Here is a 20,541-nt window from a genome sequence, read left to right as displayed (position 1 = left end):
AAAAATATTTAAACACAGTAATATTTGTGGTTGATATTGTTAGTAAATTGGTAAGACATGCCGACAAAGGTTCATAAACTTTTTAGTGATTACTATAAACATTTAGATTCCCTAACGTCAAACCAAGGATTTTGTACATATGTTCCAAATGGGTATCTTCGAAAATTGCACTTTCTATATCGTAAGTATACTGGCAAAAAACTGTAACTCTAAAATTTCTGTTTTAACAATCTCTATTATTTAAAACTTTTAGACTGAATGAAATACTCGCTATTAAACTCAAAGTTGAATTTACTTTTAAAACCATATAAATATGACATTTCAAGCTACTTAGTGTATTTTGCCAGTTAGAACTTTGAAAACTTGATAATATGCATCATTAAGTCAAAATCGCATATTTTCAAGTAAACGTTTAACTATTTTCGAGTTGCCAGTACACCCACGATATAAATAATAAAAATTCCGATTTTATTGACCGCTTTAAAAAAATTTTATACTTAAATATGTGTTACTAGTTTTTTCAACAAACTTAATGCAAAGCTATCACAAAACAAACTCAGTAGAATAAAAAATTGTGTTTTGATTTATGTGAATAATAATACATATGAAAATATTTTAACTATTTTCAAGTTTCACTCTGAATTTGCTGAAATGTTGTCAAGGGTGAGATACATTTCTTCGAAAAATATTTTCACTTTAAGAACAAACAAAAAAACTTTGCTCATATAATTGAAAAATCTTTTTGCCTCTATAATCCTGAAACAATATTTCCAATATCAAACTAGCTTATTAAAAGATATTTGAAAAACTAATATTGTACGTACAACTTGATCCATATTCCGCTATATGTTGGGATAAAAATATACACCAGTGTGAATTTCAAGTTTGTTTATTCTGTTTACTTAATATTTTTACCCATGTTACATTAAATAGTAAAGAACAATTGTTATTTTTGAAATCTGTTAGTTACATTATTTAATACTTATTCTAAATAGAAAATGCCCTTAGATATTTTGAAAGCTGTATTCTTTCAATAATAAATATATACAAACTCATTTGTGTATTTTTTTTATTCAATTTGATTTTGTTTGAAATAAATCAGGGTTGTCCAAACCAGATATGATCCCAGGCCAATCCAAATATGTAACTTAATAGATTGGAGGGCAGAAACAAATACTTAGCTTTGCGGTAGTTTGCACAAATATAAGCAACGGGCCGTGCTTTGGAAAGTCCTGATGGATAAATATTTTTTTTTCTAAATAAAGTAGAACTCCTCCATTAGACCTTGTGTGTTACATATTTTATGAGTTTTCCACATCCTATCTGAACTTTAAAATGTAATAATGCGGAGAGAAAGGTCTCTACAGCATTAATTATTTAGTGACTTCCCTGAATGAGGATAATATTATACCCACTTAATGAAATATTATTTTTCTGTTTATTTTGTACAATCAGTACACTGGTAAGCTTATTACCGCGAAATATAAAAATAATTAACTAAAATATGCATATTATTAAAAAAATCTTTTATTATAAATATAATGTTAAAATACTTGACATGTTTGAAATGAAATCACTAAAAACAAGATTATTATAAAATATATTTGTAACGCACATGAAAATTATTGTAAATGAACAATATTTACATAAATGGTCAGTCAGTTTAATGGACATAAGTTGCTATCCATTACCATTTTTGAGGATGGGAACGTTTATTTTGTGGGTAGAACAGTTCACATTTTCTGTTGAATTACTGTTAACTATGATCGGAATCTGGTCGTCATAAGATTGGTAAAGTTTTGCAAACTGAATGTTTACATCATCAGCTTGATCAGTCAACTTTGCATCGTGATCCTGGATTCGTTTTTCCAGCAACCGGAAGTCTTCCCATTTTTTGTTAAGCTGGCTTTTAAGAGCATTCACTGTTTCCTGTTTTTCTTTTAGTATGATTTTCATCTGCTCCTTTTCTGCTGTCAATCTCATTTTTTCAAGGGACAATGTTTGTGGCGTTATTTCTCCTGTTTTAGGTCTCCTAAAATTAAAATAAATATTTAAATAATCCGTTTCCATTCATTCAGTAAGTAATTAGTCTGTTAATGTTTACACATTGTTTGCGGGGAACGCTTAAAAGCATCTTTACTGTTGGTAGAGAGCTGGATATGCTTATAAGCGTTTTATTTGCTTACTTTTGGTAGAGCATGAGACGCTAAAAAACATTGTGCTGACCAAAATTGGGATTGGTTTGGGGTTATTTGTGATAAGTATACAACCCTAATTAGTATACTAACAAGGGTCGGAGTTGATGAAATAACCACCCGACAACAATGTGTTAATAAATATAATTTAGTCTTGATTTCAGTTTTAACACATGATTTTTTTCGACTTTAAAACCATCAATTTCTTATAAAACTTTTTATTTCAGAATCTAGTAAATTACAGTCATTTGGTTGACATCAATATCTTATTTGTTGATATACCATGGTTAGATAAAAACAATATTATTTGTAAAATTATTGATGCTCTATCTTAAATTTTAAAAAAAATGGATATTTATAGAAGTGATAAATACAATCTACCACAGTAATTTCTCATAAAAGTAGTAATTGAAATGAGCAAATTGTGTTTTTACCAAGCCGGACGAGATGCAACAGGAGTATTCTTTATTATGTTTTTGAGTTTATTTAATTTCTCAGTAAGTTTTTCGTCTTCCCACATTTCATTCCATCCTTCTTTTAAATTGGCAGACAGTTGTCGCCTAAATATTGCTCTCAGTTTTATCCAATTCATTTCCCCATCCTTTTCAGTATAGTTGGCTTTTAATTCATCATCACTGAAAAGAAAATAACAATATGAGCAATGTCTACTTCACGTTAATTCCGACTCCTGCAAGAAGGAGAAAATAATATTTAATATCCTTACTTAAAAGAGTCCGCAATCTTGTCAAAATATTCCGATATAATAGTTTTTAATGCGTCAAAATCGTCAGCATTCTCACTTGTTTGGGGAGAGTGATTTTGACTGTCAGCTTCCATTTTTCATAAATGTCATTGACATAGGATAAAAGTAAATATATTCTTAAACATTCATTTGAACTATTGTAAACACTTTTTCATACATACAATTGCACATTTAAAAAAAAGCGTCGGCGAAGAATAACTGTCACCTTGGTACTTTAAAATATTTTCAAACGGCAATCCGACAACCACAGAAGTAGAAAAATGCTTTTCATAACCATAGAGAATAATGAACATAGACAATCTAAATTGTAGAAGTAGGTACTTTAGCCTTTAGGTAGGTACTGTAGATATAAAAACAATAAAAAATCAATAACGTCACCGGATTTGTAATGTTTCATTTAAGATTATACCTGAAGGAATTTACGACGACAAACTCAACTCCATATTTGAAGGAGAATAATTGCAAGCTAAGTATTGTAAATCGATTGAAAATGTATTAATTTCTTTTTAAAATAATTTATCTTTGCAAATTAAAAAAATTGTTTAAAAACATTATCTTACCTAGGTTATAAAATAACATGTTTGTCAATGCTATGTCAGTTAATACTGGGGAATCACCTAAATTGATTCATATTTCTCAATTATTTCAGAATATTTATAATTTGTTAATTTTTTTTTTTAAATCTGAATTTGGTCCTCAAAGGAATTATTTATATAAAAAACAATTAAAAAGATAATAAACATGTAAAAGTTCGTTTGTTAAAAATCATGTTTTATTATTACCGCGTGGTCGGTTACAGCTAGTTAAAACACTTGAACGCTAATTGCACGAAAGGATGAGACCATTTCTAAACTCCACATTATTGAACCTAGTGGTTGAATATATTCGATATGAAATATAAACATATAGAATAATAAACACCCAATCGGAATTTCTAACACGCCTAAATGTAAAATGATATTGGCTACTATATTATTTTTCTTTACGTTTTCTCCTTCCTTACCTCTCTGCCTGTTGGTTAGTCTATTTTATTTTTGTGGTTTTTCGCTAGTCAACAGTTCTAATTTCTACTTTTTATGTTAACTTACAGTATCTTTTCGCGGTTTGTTGTAACATATGTTTAATTGATGATGTTTGGTTAATACACTTGTTTGAGAAAATATAGTTAGTAGATAACAAATAATGAAAACCAGTGGATCGATTTTTGTATTTTTTTATTGTTTTATTTTTTTATTTAGAAGTAATAACAATAAATAATTGTTTACATAATAAAATAAATAATTGATTGCTTTTAAACACAATGGCAGTATTTCATAGTCCAAAATATTATCCGTGTTTCGTAAAACTGTTGATCTTAAATGATGAATGAATTTAAATTACAAAATGGACGTGATTAATTATGTATATAAAAATTTGAGATTTCGACGGAAGATGTAGTACCCCTGCAGCAACGCCAGTCGCTTGTTGTAGATAAATTGTTATCTTGTTTTAATGGACGTGAGCTGTAAAAATATACAAAAAATTAGAAAATGTAGGTTAATAAAAAAAAACCTTTTTAATTTATTGAATTTTTAAATTTTGTTAGACAAAAATGACTAAAGGATTTATTCGGCTATCCAAACTTAAAACACAGTAAGGGACAGTTTTTTGAAAAACGTTTTTTTGCATTTTTGGACTAAGTAAAATCTACTTAGTCCAAAAGTGCAAAAAAATGTTCCTTAATGTGTTATAAGTTTGTCAATCACTGAAAATCATCGTATTCTCTAGTAAATACCGGCGCGCAACACCTGTGTCAAAAACCAATTGTGAATGCAGTCACCATTCGTTACAATTATCGAGATTTCCAATGTCAATGATAATTTATATCCATACCAACCTGGTAATATTTAATGAATTGTCTCAGGGGTATTTGCATTTCTGTTAGTTAAAATAAGATTTACGTCAATTTACGCATGAAAAGACATTTAATTGATTGGAATTTATATTTAGTGCCAAAATTTAAGATTGTGTCATGCTAAATGATTGAAAAAGTACTTTCGCTTTAGGGGTTATGACATATGGGTTAAGAGCGCCGGTAATTCGTTTAAAATACATATGGTGATTTTAACAAGACTAGGGTAGGTACTAGGGGCAAGGACAGCCTAATGTTTTACAGTGTAACGTTGAGATAGGTTGTTAGGTACCACATTATCATAGGGAATGTTAAAATTTGTATTTTTTAATTTTAACCAGCGGAAAAAACTAAATAAGTCATTTAAAATTAAAATTTTAAAACAATTTAAAAAAATTAACTCCCTACAACGTTCCCATTGATAAAAGTTGTACCTATTTTAACGTTATAGGGGGGTTTACTGTATATTGTATGGACTTTTTTTAACAAGTCGTTTTCGTTTAAAATTATACCAAAACGTTAATTTTGAAGATAAAACATACTTAATATTATACTATACATGTAAATGGAAGATGAAAAAAAGATTGAATGCTTTAATAAATAAAGTTGATGAAAACACATAAAATAGCTAACAGTAAAACTAGCAGTAAGGGAAGGTATGCACATTTAACTAATATACATGTAAGTATAAGATTGTAAATTAAATTATGTAGGTTTCTAGGAATGAAATAGTTAATTAATTATATAAATGCAACATTTATTTGACTAGGTAGGTACTACACAATTACTAAGTAGGTATAAGTATATACTTAAGTGGTTTTATATCAACTTTAATGTTCTACTTGGTTGTTGATTAAAATGTTTCTTCTGATATGTTTCTAATATTATAATAATATGGACAACACAATCTACGGTAATCTAAAAACAACTGGATGTAATTTTTATAGTAGAAATAGAATATGCAAAAATTGGAGCCATGCAAACATAGTGATACGATTGGAAAGGTGATTCAAACAAATTTAATAGTATCCCTTTCTCATACTTTTATTATAGATGTCTGAGGTACGGTTGGATTCCAGTGAAATCTCTTAAACTTAGATCTCCCAGCATAAAATCTGTTATTTAATAAATAATCATTGTAAACATTATACACAAACTAGAGCATTCATAAAATAACAATAAGTGTCACAATTTAGTCTTTAGTTGAGAGAAATCAGTTTCATAAAATACATTTTATAAATTTGCAATGTCGCATGCACTAGTTTTTCATAAAATACAACTTTGAAAATTCAATAAAAAATTCAAAAAATTATCCAATTTGAGCTTTAAAAAAATAGTTAAAGAACTACCATCAAATCTACATAAATACGAGAGTATTACCCAATTTCTCATAACTACTAGATTGATTCTCTCCTTTCTAAAATTATAGAAAAAAATGGTCAAAGTAAATGTAGTATAATAGATATTATTAGAAATTTTATACTATGTCTTAAATTCTATCATATAAATACAAGGGTCTGAAATTGCAATGGAGTTATCTATAAATATAAATATAACATTACGTGTAGATTTTTTATGTAATTCGTTATTTTCATTAATTCATTCATTTCATTTTATGGTAAAATCTATCTATTTTTTATTAAAGTTTTACTTAGTTAATACCACTATTTCTTAAAATCTACTGTGACACGTGTTTTGATGCATTCCGCATCATTTTCAAACACAGTAAAACCCTCAAAATATTGTAGATTTTGAAATAATCTGTCGCTTACCGAGTGGCCTCATCGGGTGCTTATCCCACAGGTAGGTACGCTTGACCGGGGACAGGTAAGAATCCCTGATGAAGAACGGGCTCTTGCCCCATCTGCTGAAGGGGGTGAAGGGCTTCAGCTCGGGGAAGTCCCACCAGAAGGGGTCTCTTGTGATGGAGGACATGGGAAGGTGGGGGCTGGGCCTGAGCAGGCTCATCCATGGCTTCTTGATTCCTCCTCGTGTGTAAATCGGAGCACCTAGTCATGGCATTAAACAAAATCAATATTGCGAATTGCAAAAATGTACAGTTTTAAGCGTCATTTGGTTACATGATACCGTGGGTGTACTGGAAAAAAACCTTAACTCGAAGATATTTTATTAATTGTTTCGGCATTAACTTTGTGGTAAGACATGTTACAATGATTAAAGAAAACACTAGTTTTTATACCACATGAGTTTTATTAAAGTTTAGTTTCAGAAGCTAAACTTCCATCATTCAGGTCTGAATAATAACAGTTATTATTCAGTCCTGAATGATGGAAGTTTAGCTTCTGAAACTCGTAGTCTTTAATAAAACTCAAGTGGTATAAAAACAAGTGTTTTCTTTAATCATTGTAACTCGAAGATATGCAATTTTGATTTAACGATGTATATTACAAAGTTTTCAACGTTTAATAAACAGGCGAAATACACTATCTTGCAAGACAGGACCCCAAGAATTCTAGGATGGAGACCTTGGGAGAACAAAATAGGTGTCGGAACACCCCAAAAGAGATGGTCTGATGACATAGTCGCTGTGGGGGGTAAAAACTGGCTGCAAGCAGCAACCAACCGGAAGAAATGGAAAGGTGGAAAAGAGGCCTATATCCAGCAGTGGAGGTCAGAGGGCTCATAAAGAAGAAGAAGAAGAAAATACACTTAGTAGCTTGAAATGTCATATATATATATGCTTTTAAAAGTAAACTTTATAATAGTTTATAATAGTGGGTATATTATTCAGGATAAAAGCTTTTAATAACATAGTTTATATTTACAAACAGGGATTTTAAAGTTAACGTTGTTTGCCAGTTTACCCGCGATATAATATTAATTAAAAAATCTATCATAAAAAAAATATTTAAGATTTTTTTCATCCCTTGTACTAGGAGCGTATGTGTTGTAAAATCTATGATTAATTTAATAGTTTTCAGTACAGAGGCACATATAATAATACGATAAATATAATTATATAAAAAAATATAGGTATACCATACCTACTTTTATAAAAAATGTTTTTATTTTAAAAAGGAAAATCATTATTCTAAAATTGTTACATAAAATACCTACACAAAATATTTCCCGGTAAAGACTAAACGTTATGATTGTCAATTTTTAGTCTTAAAGGACTGGCATTAAAAAATATTTATCTAAAAAAAACGGAAAATTAGGCAAATTTAATATGGTTTCCTACAATATACAAGGGCAAATCTCATACATATCCTCATATAAATGTCTAAATTAGAGTCTAATTAAACTGACGGTCCGACCATAAACCATTTATAGAGACGTCTCACTCGCACCGATGCGAGCATGCCTCGTGCGAATGAGACGTTTCCATGATATCATAGGTTTATGATACAGATTATCAATTTATTTGGACTCTAAACTAACTAACTCTACAGGTACTATTATGGTACTAATTATCAATTTATAGGCGCGAAGAGCGGTAACGAGTATTCCGGGACCGGACTCCGGATGTTAAGATAAAACGGGAATAACATTATGAACACAAACCTAACAGGTAATAAATAAAATTATAAATACAATTAAATTGTTGGAGGGTTAAACAATTTTAAAAACATTTACTCCTGCATCGATTTTTCAAGTACTAAAAGTCTGGAATTTTTAAAACAAATTTTGAAGTAATTTACTTTCAATAGGAAAATCCGCTACTATTTTAAATGTTTGATAAATTGCAAGTAAAAAATAATACTTAATTGGCGTTTGAGATTTAAATACAAAAATAAAACATTTGTATTAAACCACGTTCTTGAGTTTATCAATGTTAACACGACCAGTTTCAATATCAGCAGATGTTCTCATCAATATATGAAAATATAAACTGGTGTTTATGACAGTAAAAGCTTACGAAAAACGTGTGATATCCAATGAAAATTTACTTTTAATGAATTTTTATTATTCTTTCATCACAAATCATTTGTACAGTTATATCATATTGAAAATCGATACAGAGGTTAAGAAGTTTTTGTTGTAGTAAATACGCGTAAGCATTTGGAAAAAGAGCCACATTTTATGAAAATAATTTTAAAAAGCTTCTTGTTATATTATTAAACAGAAGCTATATATTAAAGTGAATGAAAAATAATTTTACGAAAAAAAGGAAATTTCTTAAAAGCTCGCTGGAAGCTTTGTTATACCCAATGCTTAGGCGTTTGACGATTATTTAAAACTTAATAAAATTGTTAATGATAATTATTAATGAACTCTCTAACACACATGCATTTAACTGATATATACATAACGATATAGTAATTAGATGTATAATTACGTGGGTAGGGGAATGTTTTAATATACATATGTAAATGGATTTGTAAAAACAAACAATTATCAATAAAATAGAGTGTCATGAACTACAAAATAAAATCGTGTAATGAAATACGGTCGAAATATTTCTTATGATTTGGATTGGGTTATCTTCCGATGATATTCCGAGAAGAACTGGAAGTATAAAATTCATTTCCTCTCTCTAAACAACGATACTATTAAACACACATAAGTAGTGGCCATCGATATTGAGTATTAGGATATTGTGTATTCCTCGAAATCGATGTTTTTTGCGTATTAAATAAGTAAAATTATGGTCGTGTGTTGGGAAAGGGCCGGGAAATTAAGTAAATGTTTTGGGTAGAGAATTATATAATATATAAATATAATATTTGATTATCAAAGTAACTAGGAACTATGACCAATATAATCATGCATGTTTAGAAACACAGTTTTAACAACGGCCAATAACATTCTCGAATATTAATTTCTACCTATTAATACAACAAATACTACTACGTAACGAGTCGAGAAATATTTTACTTACAGTGTAACACTTGTTTTCCATTTCGAAAATATATCCATTTGGCGCCGGGTCATAGATATAATGATGCCAATTCAGTGAAAAATGTACAAAAGAAATGAAGAAATTTTGCAGCGGTGGACACGTTATCACGAATACCTGAATGAAAATTGTGATTTTTTTCCTTTTTTTTATGGGTTTTCTAAATCTAAAAGCACTTTTTCGTGTAGCAGAATGGTGCAAACTGCGCAGGACAAATGGCGGGAGAATGCAACAAACTTCAAACGGGAATGTCGGACTGGTTTTGGCGCCGACCATAGACAAGGCTGTCAAGTTCGAATATCGATGGCCACATCTTACCCTCTTTGTCGAACGCGACCTCGGTATCTCTGGGGGCGAACTCTCCAGCCTTGGTAGGGGTGGGGGAAGGGGAACGCCGACGGCGGGCTCTGTCCACCCATTTGTCGGCCTCGGCGAAAACGTCATTCAAGGAGTCTCCGATTCCCTTTCCTTTCGATCCCCACGCAATCATTATATCCAAATTAATCATGGTATTTAACAAGCAATACCACAAGCAGCTATGTCAGGATAACACAGCGCTGTTACGGAAATAAACTGGTAAAAAATAATTCTAGCTTCAAGCGTCAAGTTTTCGTCTAATTTTTAGAGGGAAAATACTTACTACACACTAACATTTTCAGAGGATGATATTTTACAATGCATTGTGAAATGATAAATTTGTGTGTCATTAACGCATCATATCGAAAGGATTTGAATTGGTTCTGTTCTCAAAGTTTTTTTCTGATTTGGTCCTTCGAGCTGGATCTGGAACTTCAAGATTCACCATAGAATCCATTTAAATTTGAATTATTCGATATGTTGGGTTAAACAGTTTTGCAAATTTGAAGGTAATATAACTGAAAAGATATAAATATGTAGTAAGAAAATGTGTAAAAAATACATTGCAGGTTGAAATATGTAAAGCGAATTGAGGCTTATTTTCAACTTTTTAGAGTTAAGTGTAAAATAAGCCGATGCGATAGAATTGTGTAACATATTTGTATATGTAATTGTTGGCATAAAATATTTATAAATTATATTTTTGTGTGTGTAAAGTTTTAGATGTAAAGGCGTTGTCCATAAACAAAATAATTGCTGTGTAATTATTGGAACACAATAATAGCAAAAGCACATTAAATGGTCTACAGACAAATTAAAAATAGAGGCAGTTGGTCCAGCCAATGCAGTGCATAGGAAATATTTACAATATTTTGTTCTATAATGTACACATTTGGGAACCCTTTCATATTTTACCTTGCAATTATTTACAGCTGGTTATATATTTTTCGGGGAACAAAACAGATAGGATATAAAATATCAATTTTAAATAGTGTTCTTCAATCGCGTATTAGAATTTAATATAATTTATATAATTTTTACATACATTAAACTTAATTTAAAGACGATATGTTTTATCCTATTTGCTGAAGATTTAAAATATAAATTTCTTTTGTAACTGGGACACATATACTGTTAAACGTAGTAATAAACAGAAAAATTGAAGAAAATATGTATTTATTTAAAAACAAATAGATATTTCACTGTACATACTATTATTTTTTTGCAGTGAAAATGTAATCTTAAAAAATGAACAGTTGAATATTATGCATTATTTCACTTTCGTTCACTGCGAGCACATCGGGAAACATAGTCAATGGAGTATTAACACATTTTGACAGTCACTTAAGCGGAATAATTATACCGTACATAGTAAATAAAGTGTTTCTGACGTCACAGGGGGGGTCGACATCACAAACGGGGGTTGGTTTAAGGGTTCACTAGTGGTATAACTTACCACCGAAGAAGTGTGGCTTGTTATCGGGTTCGTACTCGACTCCCTTGTCGGAGACGCGGCTCGGGAACGGGCTGGCGCGGTCGCGCAGATACAGGCCGTAGCGAGAGGGGTACAGGCGGTCGATCTCGGCCAGGCGGTCGAGATGGTTCTGCCAAGCCTTGTGCGCGTCGTAGGGGTCGGCCACACGCCGGGGTGTGTGGTAGACTGTGGATCAACATGCGCGCGTTAGTCCTGCTGCCCTGGCAGACGCCCGAGAGTTGCACGTAGCCAAGGGAATTAGAGATCTGCTACATGCCATATTTCCAGACTAAATTATGCATCTAGACATTTGTTATAATGTCCGTCTTATCAGGGACAGATCTGAGCATCAGGAAGGCCAAGTTTCCACGATTCTCGGAGGTCCCAAAAACGATGAAGTTTCACAACAAAATTTGTAAAAAATGATAATATGGCCATAATATTTATTTAACTATTGTTTGAATATTTTTTTTTCTGAAGCTTCTATAGATCTGTTCCAGACTATTATAGAAAGTGTATATTTAAATAGTAAATACTTTTGTAAAAAATTGTGTGTAAAATCTATGTACAAAACATAAAAATCCTTTTTTAACGATATATTCGATGTTTTACGACAAACACTTGTTTTGGCTTATAATATAAACCATTTTTTTCACGTTTAGTCTTTTTTTTACAACTAATAATGTAAACACATGTGGATTATTTTTTTATGCAACCGATTTTTAGCATTATTTACTTCAAAGATTCCCTTGGCTATGTGAGAAAATCAAGGCTTTGAATTACAATATTCAATAGACAAATGCTCTCATGTGAATAGTTGTCTTTTGATTTGTAAAAAGAATAATTGATAAACATCAAACAAAAAATAAATTACATTAATAACAATATTTGATAGATGTCGAGTATTTTAAAAGGAGATATTGTTGAATAACTAAATTATTTATGAATAAAAATATATTTTTTGTATGCTCTCCTTTAATCTACTTGAAATCTATCGAAACAAAACATAAAATCCATAAAACAACAAAAAAAGGTAAAGAGCTGTATGGAAATGCTCGTAAGGGTGTTGCCATTGTTTCATTATTGGCTGTAAATTAAAAATAATCAACACTCACTCATTTTACCAAATAAAAATTGGACTAAATATACGTACGTATATGGTACGTATAATCATTAAAAAAGTAATGTGAACAAAATATAAGTGTTAATTACCATAATACAATTTCAATATTTGTGTAAAATGTGTGATGCTTAAAAACAGGGTTTCTAAAGGAGTTCAATTAAAATACCAAGATAGTGTTTTTCTTTTGTGGGGCGATAGTTTCATATAAGAAAACACAATAACAATTTTACCCGAATATCATTTTAAACAAATAAATTCGAATGAATAATATTCGTACCGATATTAATAAAAACAAACAAAAATAGGATCGATCATAAAATATGAAACTAGGGGTGAAATGAACAAGTTTTAATAAGGTGATTCATGATTTGTTATTTTCAATCTCCACAGCAAATAGGTTTACATGTACACACGTGTTTACTGTATGGTTTCCCGTTGTCGAGCGTACGGAGTAGTCGTATAGAGAATGTATCGGAGTGTGGGACACGCGAGACGGTCCCTCATGCTGGCCGAGGATGCTCTGCCTCCTGCTCGTCATGCGCTGGGTTAGTGAAGCTCGAGACGGGACAGTAAGCGGTTACCAAGACTTAACCTGCATTCTTACCTCATACTCTCCGCTGCTTCGGCAAAGGGCTTCCTATAACGCTCTAGCGTACATTTTCATTTCAGACCTCGAAACTTTAATGTTTTAGATATATTATTTTGGGTAAATGGCGATTACGAATGACTAATGATGGTGAGGTGAAGGAAGAGGGCAAGCTACGGGGAATAGTTAGGACAATCGTCAAAGACAAGAATCATTCCCTGACAAACGCTTGAAGGAGGACACCCGAGAGAGGTAGGATCTACGAGAGATGATGCAGTTAGAGCTAAGCAGCGCAGCGAGCGGCCGCCCGGAGCGGCCAACTTCGAGCCTTTGGCAGGGACTGATGTTCACATTTGTTTCCGTCCCATATACTTTTATTTACCAAAAAGTTTCATATCGTAATGACAATTTTCTTACTCATATATTACTCCCTCAAACAACATAAAAATGTAGATTATATTAATATTATTTACAAAGTTTGGAGCGACAGTACAAAAGTCGATTAAAATTAAAACCCAATTTATACAATACACATGATACAATCAACTGAAAGCTAGCCCGAGTTGCGTGCGGCGGAGGCGTGCAACGGTACAGTACGGGTACACTCGCGGTGTGCGGAGCCCGGTGGTGCGGTGGTCCGGACACACCGCCGCAGTGAGTAGCAAAGCGCAATACCACGGTCTCACGAGGGTTATCCCATGTCTGTTTGTGGAGTATAAGGATTGGAAACTTATAGTAAGCTGTGAGTTCCTGCGTCGGCCCCATACCCCCGTGGAGTGGCTCTCATAGACCGGTTCTTATTACGCTGAAACATTCCAAATTTTCCATCAGAGATTGCCGACCGCGGAAGAAGAGGTTTCTCGCGCTCGTCGGTGGATCGGTGTTATTCGTTGGTTTAGTAATCGGCGGGAAGGAGGCACCTCCGGTACAGACTAGGAAGTAGCGTTACTCCCGACCCTGCGAGGTCCCGTTCCATCTGCCCGACTGACAATATTCTCCTCTACACATCATGGAGACACGCTGCAATCATATCGATTGACTCGACTTATGAACAAATGATGAGGGTTATATCGTACAGTTTGACAGAGTTATGCAGATCGAATATGCAAGATATTTACAATGCTTGATGATGTTAGTTTCAATCCCAACGATCCTTCTGATCTTTCGATGAACTCCATTGTACGACCGTGATGCGATTTCACCGAATTCACCTCCGTACCTTCCTAGATCCTAACTAGACAATCGAAACAATCCTTAAGTAATTCTTACGCAATTCATTAATTATTGCAAGAGTATTGTATAAAACAACGTTTTAAAATTAATCGTTCTACCAAAACCTAAATGCGTTAAAAGTTAATCTCTCCTGGACTAAAATGCTAATTCAAAAACATTCTAGAGTATGTAAACAAATAATTAAATGTATAACTTCAATGCATTTGACTGGAAAATTTACTTCTACTTAGAAATATGTTATTTTTTGCTTACTTTTATACAAATACAAAGGTATCTAGTTTAATTATCCGGGTTCAATTTTGGCTAGCTTCAAATGATGTGATGAAAAAATATAATATTAATATAACGATAGTGTCGCATCACGGTGGTCCGCCGGAGCGTGGCGCGGTTCGGAAACATCGTGATCAATGTCTCGCGGCTGGGCGGTACGTACTTGGTCGGTACCGGTCGAGCGACGACGGGTAGTTGTGCGAGTAAATGGGCCTGGGCGAGTAGCCGTACGTCTCCCTGTGGATGGGCAGGTAGCGGTAGCCGGGCACGGTGATGCGGTCTGAAGCGTGGATGGGGTCGTCGTAGATGGACTTGTTGTAGGGCCAGGACGTGGCCAGCTCGGGGAACACGCTGCGCCTTGTGCGCATGTGGTCGTCCGCGCGGATGTCCTCGGATCCTGCAACAACACTTCATTACATTCGAGAACTAAATCTGACAACGTGCCCTCGATCAAAAGAGCTGCACAATGATTTAGAGCAGTGGGCGCCAACCTTTTGAGAGACTAGATGAAAATTTCAATTGATACTCAAAGTAGTGAGGTGACCAGTTCCTTATAATCAACAACTAAATCTGACAATATATCCTCGCTCATAAGAGCTGCACAATGATTTAGATTCGGCAACCTTTTGAGAGGCTGGGTAAAAATTCAATAGATCCTCAAAGTATTGATGTGACGATAAAATTAGAATGTTTACCAAGCAGTGGATGCGCATCGATAGTGAAAACTCCAAGGACGAGCCAATTTCATACAATGTTCACACATTCTAGTGAATTGAAATTTTCTCAAAAATATGCATTTATTTTTAAATCTTTATAAGTAAGTTTATTACAAATTTTATTTTATTCGAGTAATTGAAACAGGCGTCTCGGGTTCGATTCCCGCCAATTGGAAATGAATTCAAAAAAGATTTATTTTCAATTGGTCTGGGTTGTGATGTTTGTTTCACATTTTGCCTTCCCTATCCTTACTATCCTACCTGTAGACAAGCATCTAAAATAGACGCTTTGCGGGTTATTCCTTTTTTAAAAATCTGTACAATTTTGTGTAGAACTTACCCTTCAGGGACCTGACGTAGGACTGCCAGAACTTGGCTTTCTTCGACACCGGCTCGTTCCTGCCAATCATATCTAAGTGATTTTTAAACATTTTGCTAGGTTATGTACCCGCTCGTTCGCTGAAAAGAAATGAAAAGAAAAGTTATTGTTTGGTAACTTGATTATTGAGCTTTCCACATCACCCAGTAGGAAGTCAAACATTAGTCTAGCGAGATTATAGTCGTAATTTTTGTGTTTCACGTTGCAGGGTATCAGTAATTTTGTTTTGAAATAAAATTTTATAATTTCGAAGAAGAGAAGAAACGAAGAAAAGAAGGAAATGGTATTTAATAAAACTATTGTAGTAAATAATGAAAAAAAGTGATTAAGTTTTTATTTTTTTCTTTAGCAAAAATAATTGTTATGAATATTCGGATAGATATATATATATATATATATATATATATATATATATATATATATATATATATATATATATATATATATATATATATATATATATATTTTTTTTTTTAAACCCTTATCCGCACCCCAATGGTGCATAGGGCACTGCGTAATACAAACGCAGTGTTATCTTGATCGTTAACCATGAAGGAAAGGTGATCAGCCCTCCGCTTCAGGTACCAGTCCAGGGTAATATCGAATAAATAGTACAGTGAAAAAAATCACTTATATTTATTTTACCCCCCCTGGGAATCGAACCCGGGACCTCCAGAACGGTGGCCGAGCATGCTGACCATTACACTACGGAGGCGAACGAATATATATATATATATATATATATATATATATATATATATATATATATATATATATATATATATATATATATATACATATATATATATATATATACATATATATATTGTCATATATTTACTTTATTATGAATCACAATTAAAAACATTTTTATAAAGCATTATTAAAAAAAATAAACGTTTAACAAAATGATTGGTTTTTCTGAAAAAAATAATTGAATTCGAAAGTAGTCCACCGTAGTGCAATAGTCACAGCATTTACTGTATGCTAGAGGTCCTGAGGCGGTCGAAATAAATTTATGAGGTGATTTTTTAATTTAATATTTATTTACTGTCACCCTAGACCGGTATGTGAAGCGCAGGACAAATCATTTTGCCTTCATAAAATTAATGATTTAAGTGATACTGCTTCCAATCTATTCAGTGCCCTATGCACCATTAGGTGCAGATGAGGGTTTGAAGAAGAAAAATATTTCGTTCATGGTAATTTCTGAAAACCACTTAATGCGCCTGAAAGATGCCGAAATGTGGCGAAAAGACAAATATTCCGATTATTATGTTGAGTTATTTGTAAATGAGATAATATTATTTTTTGTGATTCCTTAGGAATAGTGAGGAAGCATAACTCGAGGTGTTTGATTAAGCAATACAAAATTATTTTCTTGGCGGAGTGCCGAGGACAAATAATTATGTCGACAGATTTAATAATCTTTGCATTCTTAAAATATTATTTTAGCACTTAAATATATTTAGTTAAGTGTATCGTGTTTCTCGAATTATGCAATTTGATTTTCGTTGATGTCTGAAAAAGATTATTGAAAATAATGTATCATACTAATATTGTACGTTTTTGGTTTCAATTTATTTTATCTCATGCAAGTATACAGCAATTTTTTTATGTATGGATTTAAAAATATGTTTTGTCTACACTGTTTTGCCTAAACGATTTTAGTAATTTGCGTTAAGAAGATACATAAAAAATCAATTGCAGTATAAAAATATGAATTTCATACGTAGTTTTAATCGGTAATATGATTATATTATTTATTTTTCGTATTTTGAACGTAATAAAAAATTCTTGACTTTTTCATGAATGATGCAGTTAGATCTAAAAACTTGATTTTTTATAATTTTTTAGGTGATTTTTTAAAATTATTTGAACATACGCAGAACGTAAAATGGCGGAGTTACAACAACTAAGAAATGTGCTCTAAATTTCTGCTAAAATTCTTTGGCATCTTATTATGTAGGTTGCATAATTATGTGTCCCTGAACTCAGAAGATGAGTTTAGAGTCATAAATTACAAATGCTAAAATAGCTCTCGAGTCATTGGTCAACAACTGTTGGAAAGTAAACTATTTTGTGTAGTTTATTAGTTCTATATTTGTGAATGGAATCATACTAAGCGTCATAGAAGAAATAATTTGTGCAGTGTATAATCTGTAATAAAATTTTAAATATAGGCGAGCCTGGTTATGGCTTCGGTGGCTTGGATGATCGCCTGTGGATGCAGGGGGCGAGGCATAATCGGTTGCGCGCGCATTTTTGGTCCCGGCCGCCTGAAACAAGCCGCTCCCGAAATAGAGCATGTCGGGAGCCAGAAAATATCCCTCCTCGCCAACCGAGAGTATCAAATTTAAACTGTATTGTGTCATAGACTATAGAGGCCTACTCAGAAGCGCGGGAAATATGCGCGGGAAACTATGCGGCCGATTGAGATTTTCATTGCTGCGTAGGCGACGTTCGATTTTCATCTAGAAAATGTTTTCTAGCTTCATCTAAATTTAGTAAAAATGATAAAAATGAACATTTTGATCAAATTTCATTCAAACATCTTTACAGTGACTTAAATAAGTAGTTATGATTGATTCTTAAATACAATATACAAAAAATGACATTTTGATATTTTGTTTGCATACGATTTTGATTTTGGTACGATGATTTTGTTGGATTTCACAATATGTTAATTTCATACTTTCCAAATCCAAATCTTAAAACTATTTTAAAACTTGTATAAAATGTAGAGCGTTTGAAAAAAATCTGAATATGATTTTTTTCTGATTTTTGAATTTATTTTTCAGATAAGGAATTGAACCCACAATGGAGGAAAAATCTTAAAAACAATTAATGTCAGTTTTATTACTTCTACAAAAATTTATGATTTTTTTCAAAATATCATAATATTTTTGGTTGGATATTATTGTTGAATTTCATAACGATTAAAAATAGTACTAAATACTCAAATGAAGAAAATATTATAAAACTTATTTTATATATTTTTTTTATAAAAATATAAATGTTCAATGATATCTCGATATAATCTTTGACTAGCTTGGAATCTTAGTTTATACACAAATATAGTTTGTGTGTATAATTATATGTTAATTCAAACAGTAATTATTGTTTTCACTCATTAATGGTCATGTTCTTCAGACAATAAGCCATGAGAAATATATAAAGCATTAATTTAATATTAAGCAAAATAAATATTTGAAAAAAAATTCCATTAAAAATTACGATAAGAAATATAATTTTGTAGAATTATTTCAATTTAAACTTACATCTCGATTATCTAAAGTTTTTCAAATTATTTTAAATGTAACTTGCGTGCCTATAACTGGATCAGCGATTAGATAATCGATTATGTCAGTCGAGCTATTTTTAATCTCACGAAATTCTCACGAAGGTTCATGTAGTTTTACTCATATATATTTCTCATTTCTAAAAAATTCATTTTGTGAAATGTAAAAAGATTGAAAAACGTGTGGAAGCTGTAGAATGGATACAATTTTAAGTTTATTGTATTTTGGAATGCGTGTTGGTAGTTTTTTCACACGATAATATTTTGTAAGCCACAGGTGGTTTCCCAGATTCAGTGTCACTATCATATGCATGTAAATTTTCAGTTCGTGTCTATTATAGATTTATAGCGAATCGTCACTTTTTGGAAAGCGTTAAATGTAATTATTTTGAACACAAGTTCACCAAATAAGAATGAAGTACGATCAAGCACAAAAGGGTATGAATTAAAATAGTAAAATCACTAATATCACAGTATCACGTACCACAGCAATATTATTATTAAAAATAGATAAAATAAACCACTTTATTTTCGCGAAGTTGATTTGAATTAATCTGAATTCTTGTAAATATGTTTAATGCTTACCAAAAATATATAAACTAGAAAATGTTTAAGGTCGAAATATTGTTCGAAGAGCAGGCAGGGTACGATCTGCTCGCTTTGGACCGCTGACGCTACTGGCAGGACCCGTCGCGGCGCTTCTGCTAGAGCGTCGGTCGGCGTCGCCCCCTCCCCGCGGCCTCCCCGGCCCCCGCACGGGCTAAATGCGGCCACTCGGGGTCCAGGTGATAAGGCCCCCTCTACAGGTGGCCGCTGATCCATGATCAGATACACTTACCTGCGAAGTGTAAACACACAGTATTATTAGTAAACATGACATTTTAGTTAAAGCACCTGTAATTTCTTTAATAACGAAACATTCTTCTCTAAAAATTATGGATGTGGATACAACCAAATAGTGAAAACATCCGACGCAATGTTGACGCCTTATGAATATTACAAGGTGAAATTGTCAAAGAAAAACACCTGTTTTTTTACCACTTGAGTTTATTTTATTATGACGACTTGTTCCGGAAGCTATGCTTCCATCATCAGATCTAAATATAAACTGAATATAAGTTTTGCCCTTTACTAAAACCTAAAATATAATTAATTTATACCCCCACACAGGCCATACCTTTGTGGAATCTTTTTTTTATTCATATTATATATATTTTTGTACTTGTATTTATATTATATTGTGAAATGCAAAATAATTTAAAATAAAGAAAAAAAACAAGTGTTTTTCTTTTACAATTTCTTTATGTTTTACCACAAAGTGAATGCTAAAACAATAAATTAAATATTACATGGTTTATGCAATAAATCACGCGAAATTGCCTTATATTTATT

General features: G+C 32.1%; 1 protein-coding gene and 1 long non-coding RNA gene across 4 annotated transcripts; both read right to left on the bottom strand.

Annotated features, from left to right (window-relative positions):
• Positions 1 to 873: 873 nt before the first annotated feature.
• Positions 874 to 3,192, bottom strand: LOC148310447 (uncharacterized). Its single transcript, XR_015837397.1, has 3 exons — positions 2,920 to 3,192; positions 2,630 to 2,830; positions 874 to 2,032 (listed from the first exon to the last, which is right to left on the bottom strand). It is a non-coding gene; the product is annotated as an uncharacterized LOC148310447 (long non-coding RNA).
• A 963-nt stretch (positions 3,193 to 4,155) lies between these two features.
• On the bottom strand, positions 4,156 to 19,828 carry Mf (myofilin). Of its 3 annotated transcripts, XM_088258430.1 has the most exons (8): positions 19,735 to 19,828; positions 15,810 to 15,928; positions 14,917 to 15,150; positions 11,524 to 11,727; positions 10,029 to 10,178; positions 6,622 to 6,858; positions 5,892 to 5,964; positions 4,156 to 4,460 (listed from the first exon to the last, which is right to left on the bottom strand). In XM_088258430.1, the coding sequence occupies exons 2-7, from the start codon at positions 15,898 to 15,900 to the stop codon at positions 5,897 to 5,899; spliced, it is 984 nt and encodes a 327-aa protein (XP_088114556.1). In that variant the 5' UTR covers positions 15,901 to 15,928; positions 19,735 to 19,828; the 3' UTR covers positions 4,156 to 4,460; positions 5,892 to 5,896. The 3 variants fall into 3 exon arrangements, with proteins under 3 accessions (XP_088114556.1, XP_088114557.1, XP_088114558.1); XM_088258431.1 differs by lacking the exon at positions 5,892 to 5,964; XM_088258432.1 differs by lacking the exon at positions 10,029 to 10,178.
• Positions 19,829 to 20,541: the final 713 nt, after the last annotated feature.

Source organism: Brachycentrus maculatus, unplaced genomic scaffold (assembly GCF_059751285.1).
Source record: "Brachycentrus maculatus isolate JH-2025_06_01 unplaced genomic scaffold, ASM5975128v1 h1tg000095l, whole genome shotgun sequence".
Classification (NCBI taxonomy): domain Eukaryota; kingdom Metazoa; phylum Arthropoda; class Insecta; order Trichoptera; family Brachycentridae; genus Brachycentrus; species Brachycentrus maculatus.
This window is presented reverse-complemented; position numbering and strand designations above follow the sequence as displayed.